Below are 14,846 nucleotides of genomic sequence, written 5' to 3'. Positions count from 1 at the left end.
TTGCTGCATAATCTGTGACTCACCTGCTGGCCTTATCTTCTGCTGCAACAGAGTAAAGAACTCCTGCTCCCCCCACCAACTCCTAGCAACTGGCCTGCAACTGGAGAGCTCTCAAGGCCTTACACCTGCCCATGGACTAAGGGGCAGCAGATCCCATAGGGTAGGAGGGAGAGGCGCTTTCTCCTTTCAGGGGGAAAGGAAAGGAGAGGGAGAGAGAAATTATCAACCGCCATATTTGCAGCTGGGGTTGGAAATCTGTAGTTTTCCTCACAGCACATGTCTTCTTAGATGAGTTCTTAGTTTTGCTTTCAAAACACATCATGAGCAAGTTTCACAATTTACGGCAGCAGAGCCACAGCAAAGGCAGGGATAGCTTCTCCCACACTCTCCATCTCGCCTCTCACCCACATTGAGAAACCCTGACCTAAGGGAAGACCTAAATCTCCTTTCCAAACCCTGTGCCAGCCATTTCTTGAGATGGTGACTACATTAATAGCAACATCAGAAACCTGCATATGTGCATAGAGTGGTTTAACACCTGCTGCTCCTTCTCCTGCTCCACCCTTTTGCTGGCTGCATTTGAGATCTTGCTGTCCTCAGCCTGTCCTTGCCTTCCACCTCAGTCAACATTTGCCTGCTTCCCTGCCAGGTCTACAAGGGACCTGCCCTCAAAGTGCTACTCCATGCTGGGAGGGAAGGGGCACCTGGCCGTGCTGGGCATGGGGCTTACATCATATTGCTGTGGGAAGTTGCGGATAGAAGGCAGTGGTCGGACAGACACCCACTTCTTCTTTGCTTTGGACATCACCAGCAGGACACGACGTTCCTTCGTCCAACTGAAGAAGAGAGAATAAATCAAGAGAGGCAAAAGGAAGAACAGAATAAGGTTTTGTTTTCCTCAGAGACCCTTAAATATTGAGAGATGACCATGTCCTCCAGTCCAGCTTGTCCCTGCCACTATCTGGCTGCTCCTAGACACACACCTCTGTGACACATAATCCACAAGAAGGGTGTTTTAGGAGGATTTCTCCCTGTACTTATCACATATTTCTTGGGGTTAGTCTTCTCATAAAGCCAGAAGTCTCCCCCAAGTCTCACACGGGCATCCCAATGTGATGATGCATTCCACCTTTTGACACAGCCAATTCTTGTGCAATCAGATCCGCAAAAAACATGTGGGAATATTTTCTGTTTGAAAGGTTCAGTAGAAATGCAAGTCATTACAAGCACTGTCTTATGAACAGGTGCCAGGAAGTATTAATTCTCCTGCAGCCCAAGCAAACGATTACCAGGAGATACCCTGCGCAAAACCACCGGCTCTATTCAGAGGCTGCACAAAGAGGAGTTATCCTGCCTGTTCCAGGAAGTGATCCTCACCTGCTCTGTTCCTCGAGCAACTGCTGCTTCTGTCTCTTTTTCATCAAAGGTCTTACATTTGCAATAGGATGCTGGACTGTGCCTTTGTGGCTTGTGTTATAGGAAGTGAAGTTCTATAAACCCTTCCAGTCTACCCTGCCAGGCTGCCTGGGTGAGAGGTGCCACAGTTTCCATGACCCAATGGTGTCTTCCCAGCTGATATTCCTCTTCTTCTATCACACCGAACATCCTCAACTGGCCCCAAGGAGCCAGGAGGTGCAAACAGACAAGACGTGTTAGAGAAGAGCAATGAAGCAATGAAAGAGCCAAGGAAACTAATTTAAAAGGAGGCAGAGTACCTTGAATCATTGCTAATAGCAACCTGACAGACATGTGCAAACATCTAAGAGTATAAACAAGTGCCAAGGAGAACTATCTTGGTGACCTTGCTAAGAAGAAATGATAGCAACTGGGAAAAAAAGGGAATTGTGGGCGCTTGTCTGCATGCACCAGGAGTAACAGTCTGCACAATGCTGGCAGCAAATACAAACAGTAAAAAAGAGAGCTGACAACTAGAAAACAGCTATCTGCAATGTTTGCTGTAGTGACAAACACCCCAAGCAGCTAGAGGCTGCTAGGAAACCTTACAGCCTCTTCCAAAAAGGCCAAAGGAAGCCCTGGAGAATGTAAGAGGAGAAATTCCTGCCCTCGAGGAGGGGTGGGTGAAAGAGAAGGTTGTATTGCTCACCAGTGTGGGGCTTTGGCACTACAGTACTTGAGGTCTTTATCTGGCTCCACCAGCTGCCCGTTCCTCCAGCACTGGCCACACACAAATTTCATCTGGAGGTCAAAGGTGCTTGACGTGGGAGCCCGGGGAGAAGCCTGGGGAAGAGAACCACAACCTCAGGCAAACAGCCAAAACGCACACCCCAAACTGCCACAGAGACGCTGGAGGCTCCCCACACGCCTGTGTGCCAGCGACAAGCCAGATTAAATCAGAGACAGCCCAGCTCTCCTTTGCCAGTGTTAGCTGGTGGCCTGTTGAGATACCAGACAGGAGCAAAACCACCACTTGCTTCAGCATGATTTCCTGGGCTTTGACATCTGGCCAAAAGCACAGCCAGCCTGGCAGCTTCAAGCACTGACCAGGCCTGGATGTGAAACCCCTGCAGCACACCTCCATGTACACATGTGCACATCTGTGAGATCTGCCCCAGCACTTAATCCCTGCTTCCCTGCAGGGAGGGCAATTCACATCTCCCTCGCTACCCATGCAGAGGGCTCAGTCGCACAGCCGAGAGAGCCCCCTTGGGAGGAGGCCAGGCTGTGCTACAGTGCAGGACTCACCACCCCCACTTTTGGATGAACAGGCTCATGTCACATCTAGCATTTGATACACTGAAGCCAGTGCTGGGTCCTTTTGTTAATACCCCTCAAAGCCACTTCTGGGCAGGTTTCCATCCCTCACAGTTCCTTTGCACCCAGTCTCACAGGCAGTTAATCGTGATCTCTGGACAGAGGTACAACTGTCAATGCACATATTTCATATCCTTTCAGACACTTAACTTCATTGGCCATCTACCTGTCTCCTTGAGAGGCTTTTTTGGGATTATGATTGTGGAGGGGAAAAACGATGAAGCCAGTCTCATATCACCGCTGCCTCACATTTTCTAAGCAAATCTCTGGAAAGCCATTTACATTTTATACCACCACTGGAAGACATGAGGCTGGTGTCTCCAGTTTGTTTTCAAACCAAAGAGCAAACCTGACTGGACACCAGTGGCCCTGGGCACAACAGTATGTGAATGTACAAGAAAGAACCTAAAAGAACACCCTGCTCATCAAGTTGACTGTGAAGTACAAAGGTCATGTACCAGTAAAACAGTTCTCTGAGTGCTAACCACATAAGCAGCCCATCCCAGCTGCCATGCCTCGACTTCTAACCCTGAGCAGCTAATAACGAGCACACAGGCAAACCATGTCCCCAAGGAGCAGGCTTCTGCCAGCAATTGATTAGCAGTAGTGTGCACCCTACATGCATCCCTTCGCACAGGAAAAACAGCAAGCACAGGAGGTGCAAAATCAAAGCATCTCCCAGGAAACGCCACATAAGCTATTGACTACCACTGTGCACCCTCCAGATCCAGTCTTTCAGAGGAGCAGAGCTGACATACGAAGGGTCCTCCATCACTGTGAAAAGCTGACCAGAGAGCTGACCTTTGTCTGTGCTGACTGCAAGGGGCCATCACTGCTCTGGATATCCCAGCAAAAAGACCCTTCCAGAGAACCATCATCTCTCTTGAAAAGCAGTGGCGATTCTGGCCTGCTCGCCTGCAGGACAGCCTTTCTGGTGGCATCCAGCATGTGACTCGTTCAGCTGTCAGCTTTCACCAGTGCTGGTGACCACCAAGTACACATCAAAGCAGCTGGTTGTGGGATGAGCAGGGTTGAGACCTGGGATATCACAGAAGGCAGTAAGGTGCCTCCCTCTCAGATGTGTGGCCTTTGAACAGTAGTTTTAATCTCCACTTGTCTCCAAAGAAAATTACACTACAGCTCACCAATGACTCACCAAACCTATAGGCCTATGGTAACAAAACAGCACTGCTGGCATATTCCCTCTTACCAGCCCAATGCCATCTGCCATATAATCGTCCAGGTGACAGATCTCAGCACAGCCAGGAAGCCTGGCTTGAATCTACTGACCCAGCAAAACAAAAAATCAAGTGGCTCCAGAAGGCACAACAGATCAGAGAAAAAGAAAATATTTCTCAGGTAATTCTGGTGATCTCGGCTGCCTTTTCTACAAACTCTTAACCAAAAGAAGCCCCGTGCATTTCTTCATCAGAGCCATGCAAACTGCTAGTCAATCCAGTGGGTGCGTATGCTCCCAGGGCATTAGGAGCCAGGCGAAAAATCAAAGCTGCTGTTGTTGCTGCTACATGACCGTATTTGTAAAGGCAAGACACATACCTGGCAGACTGCTGATAGCCAACAGTGTGGAAATTCGTATCACATGAGGCTCTAGCAGACGAAGCCAGGCAAAAGTGCCTTGGGCTGTAGCACCACCCCTTGCTATGAAGCCAGACAATATAGTGTTAGCTATGCACCATGGCAACCAAATAAATAAAAGTCTTTGGCACGACAGCTCTCTACTTCAGGCTTTGCAGAAAGCAACAGCCCCAGCACGGCCACTCATGTCTCACAACTTCAGGAACCCCTCCCAGTGATACTGAAACGGCCTCTGGAGGAGCCATGTGCCTCAGGGGCCTATATGAGGAGCCCAGGTTACTTGGCCACCTAAGTGAGCTGTACTTGGGTGCAAGTACCCCTTATTAGAGACTTTCCTCTCCATGCTTAAATTGCTAATTCTGAGGCCAGTTTTTATGAGGGTCCTGTGCTGGCTAGCAAGGCAAAACAGAATAGCCTTCAAAAACCAGAAAACCAGAGCACTCAACCCCCTCAAATCTCAGGAGCCAATATGATGGGAGCCAAGGACACCCAGCTACCTACAATGGTCTCTCCTGCTGACTGCCTCTTCCATCTGCAGCCACCGGGTTTACTCCTACAGCAGCTTCCATGTGCCAAATTCATGCAGCCAAGAGCAAGATCCCTGGCAGGTGTTTAGCAAGCAGTGTATCTTCAGCTTCCATTTGTTGCTAAGTCTCCTGACCTGCATCACCATAGCTGTTGGGTCCCTCTACACTGCCTGCCTCTTTTCTCCACAACTGGACAGCCTCAGCCGCTAAGTCCAAATAGCAGCTGCGACAAAACTGCAGCAAAATCCCTGGGAGGGACTTTGCTTCCGCTGACCAGAGGGCACCAGGGTGACTGTGGATCACATGGGATAGTGGGAAGGAGGTGCCTGCTTTTACAGCACTCCTGGGAAGTTGTCTTTGCCAGGCAGCCAACAGCCAAAGCTGGAAGGACGCTGAGAAAACTCTGAGTCACGTTAGCCCGCTTGGATGGGAGAAAATAAAGGCAAAATTAAACATCTCTCAACAGATACGTTAGTGCTGCCCCTGGGGTCTTTGGCAGCAAGCCAGTGTCTCATCCTGGAGCACAGCCCTCTGGCTGAGTATGTGCTGATGCCAAAGCCATGGTTGGCTATTCCAAACACATGTATGTGACCAGCTCAACTCTGTCTCCCTGCACAGTGCCAGTGCCAGGCCGTCAATCCCCACAGACAACTGATGGTGCCGCTGGGAGGCACTTTCTGACTGTAACAACAAGGCTGCTGCTTTGTCTCCGCACAAAATGATGCCCTGGAAGGGTGGAGGGTGCAGTCTAGCTCTGCAACAGGCATTTGTGGGGCACAACCAGGCTTTGCCATGGCGTATCAGCCCTAACAGTGCCCACAGGGCCCAGAAACTGCAGCTCTCTGCCCACACCCTGGCAGCTGATGTAGCAGGCACTGGTGTTTCTCTTCCTGATCCTCTGGCCCTGCAAGACCCAACAGCCAGAAATTAAACCCACACTCAACATCCAGATCCCACATGCTTCAGAGGACATGCTCTGACCATGCCTGCTGAACAACTTGTTCTCCCAATAGCAGCACCTCCAGACAAAGGTGAATTTGAAGCTGCAAGGCTTACTGGAAAACAGCTGTCCATACATGCATTTTTATCCCCAGATTATGGACAGAGAATGGCAAGATTGAGCTTTCTGGAAAACTCGTGCAGATTCACAGCAGGCAGGACACAACCAGTCACTAGACTTCACTCTCCACGGGGCAGTGTTTGCTCATATAAATCCAGCTACTGTCAAGAACTGCTGCAAATTCACACTTAGTTTCCTCCGCTGTGGAGACACAGGCAGCTGCCTCTGTCCCCACACCAGACAGAAAGAGATCATAGCCAGGTCTGTCTGCAGGGATCATTCAGGCTCACTTATCATATAATACAGGGTGTAGAAACTTGTTCTCTCAGCTTCCTGAGAGGCTAGAACATATTCCTTAAGCAACTCAGATGGCTTTGGGAACTACAGACCTTGGTTACTCTGGACTGCTGCTTCTCACTCCTCTCCCCCGACCACTTCAGACCACAACAGCAGAATGGGCCACACAGGTATGTTGCTGAGCATCTCCTCAAAGGTGACTCCATCTCATGCAGCATAGCCAGTGCATAGGTGGACACAGAGTCCACTGCAAGCATCAGTGTAGTCACCTGCATCTTTCTTGTTGAGCTAACCCATGCCCACCAGACCTGCTTTTCCCCAGCATCAGTGCCCTACAGCCTTCCGAACACTTCTGCTGGCCCATAACCTAGCCAAAAAAAGCTGTTACACACCACATGAGTGACTCAGATCCCTTTCCTATAAAAAAAGAGCTCCGCAGGGTGCTCCCAGGCTGCACTCAGTGCTGGTCTTTGCAGAGGGACTCCTGCGTGAGAGGTACAGACAAAGATGAAGCACCCTTGCTCTGAGAGTAAGGGACAGGCTAAGGGGTGGTAAGCTCAGGCCTCCACAAGGGAAAAGAAAGCTGTCAAGTGGGAACAAAAAGGATTCACAACACTTTCCCCACCATTTTGCAGGGGAGAGAATTGGTCCTATGCCTGAGAGCTTGCTAGGAGGCATAAAGTTTCTCACCTCATCAGACATATCTTCTGAAAGTAACGAGAGAACAAAAAACTCCCTGTTCTAATGGCAAAACTGCTTTTGCTCAACCTCAGGGATGGGCTGGGAATCATCCTCACTGTGTGGGCTCTGCCCCTACACTACAGAACACCCCCTTCGGGAAAAAAAAGAGGATAAGGCAGCCAACAGGCTGGAATAAAGCAAACAAAGAGGTGTCCTTCACTTAACACACCTCTCCAGAGAAAGCTCTTGGCAGTGCTAGAGGGTGCATCCAGAGGCACCTTCTCCCACACTGAGAGACTGGTGGCACAAAGAGAGGCAAAGCTCACAGCCTCCTCCTGGCAAAGCACCACTAAGATCTCTGCCCAGCTTCAGCAGCACCTGAGCTGCAAGTTCCACCCCTGTGTTTAGACCAGTCCTGTGGATCATGAGTCATTTCTTATAGTCCTTCACACTGCGATATTGTCCCTTAGCTACTAAAGGGCGGCAGGACACCTTTGGTCCCCACTCTGTGTGGCCATGGTCCACAAAGTCTCCTCTGATTTCACTAGCTAAGTGTCGCAGGAAGCACCATTCTCTGCGCATTACCCTCCCTGTTTTGTAGGCTTCACCCCACCACTGAACAGAGCAGATAGCAATGCTGCAAAACAAGGCACAAAGCTCATCACTAGCAATGCAACCAGGAAAGCTCTCAGCTGTCCTCCTCCTCAATGGCCAGCCTGGTACCTCTCAGGCACAGCAATGTGAGGAAAAGATAGTGGTGGAACAGTTGGGAGCAAAACCAGTCTGCAAGCCTTAGATGCACCTTACCATGCTGTTGGTTGGTTTGCTGGCATGTGCCTCCATCTGCTGCCAGTACTTCTTCGATTCCTGCACGATATCTTCGTGGGTCATTCCTGGGAACAAAAGAAGACAGAACTGAGCTACCCTGCTTTGGCCAATGGAAGAAAGGGAGGGAGAGGTTGCAGGACTTCCTACGCTGGGCCTTAGAACCCCTGTGTGGCTGACAGCTCCCAACAGTCCCACTGGTAATGTCAGGACACGGGTTGTGAGGAGACCCACCACAGAACGTGCTTAAGCACAGGCTAAGGAAGCTCCTCTCTCCCTACAAGCCAAACGAAAGGGGAAGAGTTTGGTCTCCTGGGCTCATTCAGACCTGGCGTTCTGCTCAGGCTGTCTGTAAAGCACCCAGATGCTGCCTCCAAGATGATGATTCTTGACTTGGGGTCAAGACCTTAACCAAGGTTGTCCCCCAACACTGTATCAACAGATCCTACCCAAGTCCCTGAAGACAATACTTTGTACTGTTGATCTGCTGTATGTTGGAGTTTTTGCCACTAGCTTGGAAGATCACAGATAACCCACTGAGACACCTAGCATCTCCAAGACTCCAGAAGTCTCGCCTAATCCCTGCTGAGATTAATTAGCCTGTTACACAATTCAAGTTGTGGGGGCTGCCCATCAATCAATAGGCAAAGAGGAAAGTTGAAAATCAACACAGACAAACACCAAGTGCAATCAAGCTAGCAAGGAAAGATCAACAGTGCAAAACCAACCAAGGAACAGATGCTAGTATGTAACCAGCAAGGAAAGGTCTGCAAGGTTTCAGGAATCACAAATGCAATATCAAGAAGAAGGGTTGGTCAACCTTATCTAAGGAATTAGCTCCTGACCAAGTCAAGTGGCGAGGGAACAGCCCCTGCCAGCACCAACCAGCCAGATGGGTGCTACGATTCTCAGAGCACTAAACAGCAAGAGATAAGTATGTAAGAGTGGGAACGTTCTCGTCAACGTGAGGACTCTGTTACAAAAAAGCCATGTTATTTAAGTGCTGTAAAGACCCAAGATAGCTGCCAAAACAAACTGAAGCTAGTGTCTTATAATAGCCAGCTAACTGCAACAAGATGGGTCCTATGGATGGCCTTGATGCAACACCCCCAGCACAGAGATGTTGCAAAAGGTTTGATTTGCGTTTGCCTACGGTTCTTATTATTGAAGCGAGGTGTTCCCCAGGCATGCCATATGGACACGATCTTTGATCTGGGAGCCAGCATGTTCCAGAACTTAAGGGCCAGCAAACACAAGTTTTCATCTCAGCTTAGGCTGTGTGTATCTTGGGTAAGTCACAGCATTCCTGACCTCAGTTTCCCCATCTGTGATTTCAGCTGTCCAGGTCCCTGCCAGGCAACAATACTGCTGTTTGTACGGGGCTTGGACAGGATGAAAAGCATCCAGGGAACTTTACCATTCTTCAAGAATATTTGCTCAGACCTCCAAAATGGCAGCTGCTGCATAGCTGGTACTATTCCCACATCAGAGCTGTTTGTGGTTTTTCTCCTTCTTAACCACTAATCCCAGAAGAAACTGTAGAGTTAGAAAAACTGCAACTCCCTCTTCTGTGTCCAAGTAATCTAGGGCTAGACACAACACTGATCTGTACTTTGGGGACAAAAACTATAAAGCTGGAAAAACCACAACAAAAAGTTAACATGCTGCACTGGACCTGGCAGAGAAAGGGCCGAAGCAGCTCCCATCTTCTCCATTCTTCACACCTGCACTGTGATCTCTGGGGTGCAGAACCAACAGGAGAAGCATATACAGCTCATGTCAGAAGACTGCATTTCAAATGAAGTTCTTTGCTGTGACTGTCTTCTTCCAGTCCCAGAAATTTCAACTAACTCAACAATACGGCCTAGAAATGTGGTGGTTGGGAAGAAAAACCCCTCCCAAATATGAAAGGATGTTTTCCAATGCACCAGCTCTCCAAAGCATGAACTATCCCAAAGAGATGATCTGGGAACCAAAAGGCCTGTGTGTTGATTACTTATAACATTTCAGCATCTTTTGCAACATCATTAGTGAGGACAAAGACTGTGTGATTTCCATTGATGGAAGAAGATAGCAAGATATATGTGTGAAAAGCCACAGCGAACAAGAAAACAGTCCTGCCTGTCCATATTTTCTGATCTTGGGAACCTTTACTCCACTAATACAATCCTTTATCCCCAAGAACAAAGCCACAAGCTCCGTAAAAGCTCAAATGGCTGTGAATATCAACAGCCCCCTGGTTTGAAATGCAAGCTCTGTGAATGATGCCCCCTTCCTATTCTTGCTGAGCAAATGGTGCCCAGATCAAACCCTCTGCTCCAAAGCTAAAGCATTCCCTAAATCGCTGAAGTGCTAACTACCTTGCAACTCTGTTTCTATAACAAGGACTATGCTTAAGAGAGGTAACAAACTACCACTCCAGGAAGCCAAATTCACAAGGAAAGCAGGCTCATTTATACAGTGCTGCAGGGAAAAAAAAAAACAAAAACAAAAAGATGATGGCTCTCCCATTTTTTGAAAAGATGGGAATAAGCACAAGTTTACTGACCACCTCTGCAGCTAAACTCATAGCTTGTTTATCTACTCAGCTTCCCTGTTGGAAACAACTTCTTCAGGTAAAGAAGGCAAGAAGCAAAAATCAGTCTAACCATTTATTCTACAGGCTGAATTCCCAGAGTATTATGGGCAGTATCATAAGCATGTAGGTGGCCTACAGCTCACAGGCAACATGCCGTCTGAGAAACTCTGAAGTTGTAATTTTTTAATTTCCTGGGGCTACAAGTGAGGCTGAGCGGGAAAAATAAAAGATGGCATTTGCCACAGTGTGCTACTTGTTCATTACTGTCCCTCATGAGCCAAGCCAAGGCCAAGGCCTGCACTAAACAACAGTGACAGGCGCTTGAGCAATAAATTAAATAAGGTGCCCCCAAATACATCAAAGAATGCTGAGAAACACCCATAACACGTTTCCTCTCTGAAGTACTCCCATTACTGGGCTGGGTCCTGCACTAAACAAGAGCCTGTGGTGAAAAAAAGATGTAGGTAGCATTGTGGGTGGACCAGCATCTACTTGGTTAACAGGAGAGCAGCAAGAGAAACCCTCCAACATGTCAAAGACAGAGAGAAGACTGAAAGTGTCAGATGTGGCCTGAATATTATTTCTGCAATAGTCTCTTCAGAGCTATGTCATCAAAGACTTTTTGGGAAGACCAAGTATCTTGTCATTTCCTGCTGTTGGTGAATTTGTTCACAGAACCTGGAGATGCACAGCCCTCCTTTATATAACTGCTTTGCCACCTGTGCATGCTGCCATTCTCGCTGCACCAGATGCTCACTCAGGGGCCCAATTGCTATTTAGGGTCTTGCACAGGATTTAAGCACCATAACACCTCTGGAGATTCAGCCCTACCTAATAATCATTTCAACTTATGCAGCTGGTTCCAAGGAAAAGGCTTCCTGGTCTGCAAACTACAGTAGCACGTGTAAAGGGGCAAGGGCCAAATTGTCTCACAGAACACCTTGGCCCTTTTTTCTATGTCCCTGAGAAGACAGAGTAAGTATATGCACAAGTCAGTAACAACTTCTCAGTACTCCTAAATCACCCTCTTCTCCTTCTCAACTGGCCCCAGGTACACACCGGAGGAAACTCTGGTGTACACGTCACCAGCCCTGCACCAAGTCACACTCACCTGAATATTGCTGCAGCAGCCAGACCTTGAGTTCGATGAAACTATGAGCAAAGTGGCAGCTGTCCTCACGCAGGCAGCCGTAACGCACCTCGTGTCGGCACACATCAAACTGGAAGTGCTCCTGGAACTGGCGGATCTTGGAGTATTTCAGGGAGGTGGAACGCACGATGTGGACCAGACACCTGCAGTCAGGCCAGAGAAATATGAAGCACCAGAGGATCAAATCTTCTCCCCCTCCTCCTTACATGTGACTTTCAGACAGTTGACTGGGCAGGCAAAGGACACAGAAAATCAACTCTGGAAGAGGCAGACTCCCACTGGGAAAACTAAATCCCTGCCCTCGCACCCTATCAATCCTAGGTGGGTATTTTCAACCTCCTCAGCCCATGGATGATGCTCTGCTTAAGTTCAGAGATCAGACACATTTCAAAATATGTAGCAAAGATACCAACTCCTCTGGCTCAGCAAGTCCCTAAGTCTCAGGTTGCCAGGAACCAGAAGGGGTTCTATTACTGTGTATTTGACATGGTTCTTATAGTTGTTTTCCCAAACATTCATTACCATCCAGCCAGGGGCAGGATCCTGAGCTAGATGATCTTTGGTTTGACCTTTATGTAAAGGCCGAGCTGAAGGGCAAATTAAGTCAATGGAAAACTCAGGCTGACTCCAAAGGGCTTTGCTGATACCTGAAATCCCTCAGCACCAGAAGCAAACATGCAGGGTGAAGCACACAGTGCTATTTCTCATGCTTTCAGCTGCCCTATGATTGGAACCCATGGGGAGGAAAGAAAGAGACCAGGGCCCTGGAGTTAAACTGGCTGGACTTACAAGAGGTTGCTCCCATCAGCACAAAAAATGTTCACTCACTTGTTGTCATGGAAACTGTGTTTCGCAGAAAGGTTGGAGCAGACAGATGGTGTGTCCTTGGTCCCTTTGCTGATAATCCGGGGTTTGCTGTCAAAGCAAATCTGAGAAGAGAAGAATTAGCATGCTGGCAAAATCTTAGAGAGCAGTGAACCAGAGCCACTTCACTTGGAAGGGGAAGGAGAACCAGAGCCAGCCTATTCTAATGTTTAAAGTTAGAAGAAGCCTGGTGAAAACTTTGTGGCAGGGCTTTAAAATAAAGGAAGCGAATTTTTGGAAAAGCTTCCAGGCAACATTTTTTGGCTTACTCTCAATGGTATTTTCCATTGTGGTTGGAAAAATTTTGGTCAGAGCCACATATTCTTTCCCAGTTAACCAACAGAGCAAGAACAGGGGGGAAACAATGGGGAAAAACAAAACAACAGCCAGTTCACAGCAAAGAACATATCTCTTTCCATGCACTGCCAGTGTGGGGAACTCTCCGCTGCAGAGCATCAAGATGGTACAAGCCAATCCTTAACTGACCAACTCAGTGGCCCAGCACAGACATCAAGTGGGAATTTGTTGCATTACGGGGTTCTGATTTCTAAAGTAGCTGGGGCTAAATTACAGTTCAAAGCAACATCTCAAGACAGAGGAAGAGAGAGGTGATCCCATGAGGTTGTGCACACCCAGTTCAGCTGCAGGGCGAAGGAGGAAAACTACCTCTCGTTCCTCCTACACAGCTGCATCCACTGCTCACTGCCCTTCTGGGAGTAGGGCACTGGCTGGGACATTCAGAATCATAGAATCATTTAGGTTGGAAAAGACTTTTAGGATCATCGATTCCAACTGTTAATCTAGCCTGCCAAATCCACCACTAAACCATTTCCCTAAGCACCACATCTACATATCTTTTAAATACCTCCAGGGATGGGGACTTAACCACTTCCCTGGGCAGCCTGTTCCAATGCTTGACAACCCTTTCAGTGAAGAAATTTTTCCTAATATCCAATCTAAACCTCCCCTGGCACAACTTGAGGCTGTTGCTTCTCATCCTGTTGCTTGTTACTTGGGAGAAGAGCCTGACACCCATCCCGCTACAACCTCCTGTCAGGTAGCTGTAGAGAATAATAAGGTCTCCCCTCAGCCTCCTTTTCTCCAGACTAAACAACCCTAGTTCCCTCAGCTGCTCCTCAGAGGACTTGTTCTCTAGACCCTTCACCAGCTTTGTTGCTCTTCTTTGGACACACTCCAGCACCTCAATGGCTTTCTTGTTGTGAGGGGCCCAAAACTGAACGCAGTGTTTGAGGTATGGCCTCACCAGTGCCAAGTACAGGGGCACGATTGCTGCCCTACTCCTGCTGGACACACTATTTCTGATACAAGCCAGGCTGCTATTGGCATTCTTGTTCATCCGGGCATACTGCTGGGTCATTTTCAGCTGGCTGTCGACCAACACCCCCAGGTCCTTTTTCACAGGGCAATTTTCCAGCCTCTCTTCCCCAAGCCTGTAGTGTTGCATGGGATTGTTGTGACCCAAGCGCAGGACCCAATACTTGGACTTGTTGGATCTTATGCAATTGGCCTCAGCCCATCAATCCAGCCTGTTCAGATCCCACTGCAGAGCCTTCCTACCCTCAAGCAGATCAACGCTCCCACCCAACTTGGTGTCATCTGCAAACTTACTGAGGATGCACTCAGTCCCCTCGCCCAGATCACTGAAAAAGATACTAAACAAGACTGGGCCCAAAACTGCGCCCCAGGGAACACCACTTGTGACCGGCCACCAGCTGGATTTAACTCCATTCACCACACTCTTCAGGCCTGGCCATCCAGCCAGTTTTTCACCCAGCAAAGAGTACGCCCATCCAAGCCATGAGCAGCCAGTTTCTCCAGGAGAATTCTGGGGGCAACAGTGTCAAACGCTTTACTAAAGTCTAGCTAGATTACATCCACAGACTTTCCCTCATTCACTAAGTGGGTCACCTTGTCATAGAATGACATCAGGTTAGTCAAGCAGGACCTGCCTCTCATGAACAAATGTTGACTGGGCTTGATTGCCTGCTTGTCCGGTATGTGCCACATGATGGCACTCAGATGATGTGCTCCATAACCTGCCCTGGCACTGAGGTCAGACTGATAGGCCTGAAGCTCCCCAGAGCCTCCTTCTGGCCCTTCTTGAAGATGGGCGTCACATTTGCTAACTTCCATGCAACTGGGACCTCCCCGGTTAGCCAGGACTGCTGACAAACGATGGAAAGTGGCTTGGTGAGTACTTCTGCCAGCATCCCCCAGCACCCCTGGGTGGACCCCATCTGGCCCTATAGACTTGTGTGTGTCTAGGTAGTGTAGCAGGTCACTAACCATTTCCCCTTGGATTATGGGGGCTTCATTCTGCTCCCCACCCCTGCCTTCTAGCTCAGGGGACTGGGTACCTGGAGAACAACTGGTCTTACTATCAAAGACTGAGGCAAAGAAGGCATTAAGTACCTCGGCCTTTTGCTCATTTTCCTCACCCTTTCTCACTACGTTTCCCTCCACATCCAATAAAGA

The 14,846-nt window shown here is 48.6% G+C and overlaps 1 protein-coding gene across 9 annotated transcripts in view; it reads right to left on the bottom strand.

Annotated features, from left to right (window-relative positions):
- ZC3H7B (zinc finger CCCH-type containing 7B) overlaps positions 1–14,846 on the bottom strand; it is a 50,131-nt gene that overhangs the window by 8,502 nt on the left and 26,783 nt on the right. For all 9 annotated transcript variants that reach the window (XM_075078077.1, XM_075078095.1, XM_075078119.1 and 6 more), the window contains 5 exons: positions 12,315–12,415; positions 11,448–11,629; positions 7,741–7,826; positions 2,105–2,238; positions 731–836 (listed from right to left, as the gene is read on the bottom strand). In XM_075078077.1, coding sequence (XP_074934178.1) covers positions 731–836; positions 2,105–2,238; positions 7,741–7,826; positions 11,448–11,629; positions 12,315–12,415 — 609 coding nt within the window. The remainder of the gene's footprint in view (positions 1–730; positions 837–2,104; positions 2,239–7,740; positions 7,827–11,447; positions 11,630–12,314; positions 12,416–14,846) is intronic.

This window comes from Phalacrocorax aristotelis, chromosome 1 (genome assembly GCF_949628215.1).
Source record: "Phalacrocorax aristotelis chromosome 1, bGulAri2.1, whole genome shotgun sequence".
Taxonomy (NCBI): domain Eukaryota; kingdom Metazoa; phylum Chordata; class Aves; order Suliformes; family Phalacrocoracidae; genus Phalacrocorax; species Phalacrocorax aristotelis.
This window is presented reverse-complemented; position numbering and strand designations above follow the sequence as displayed.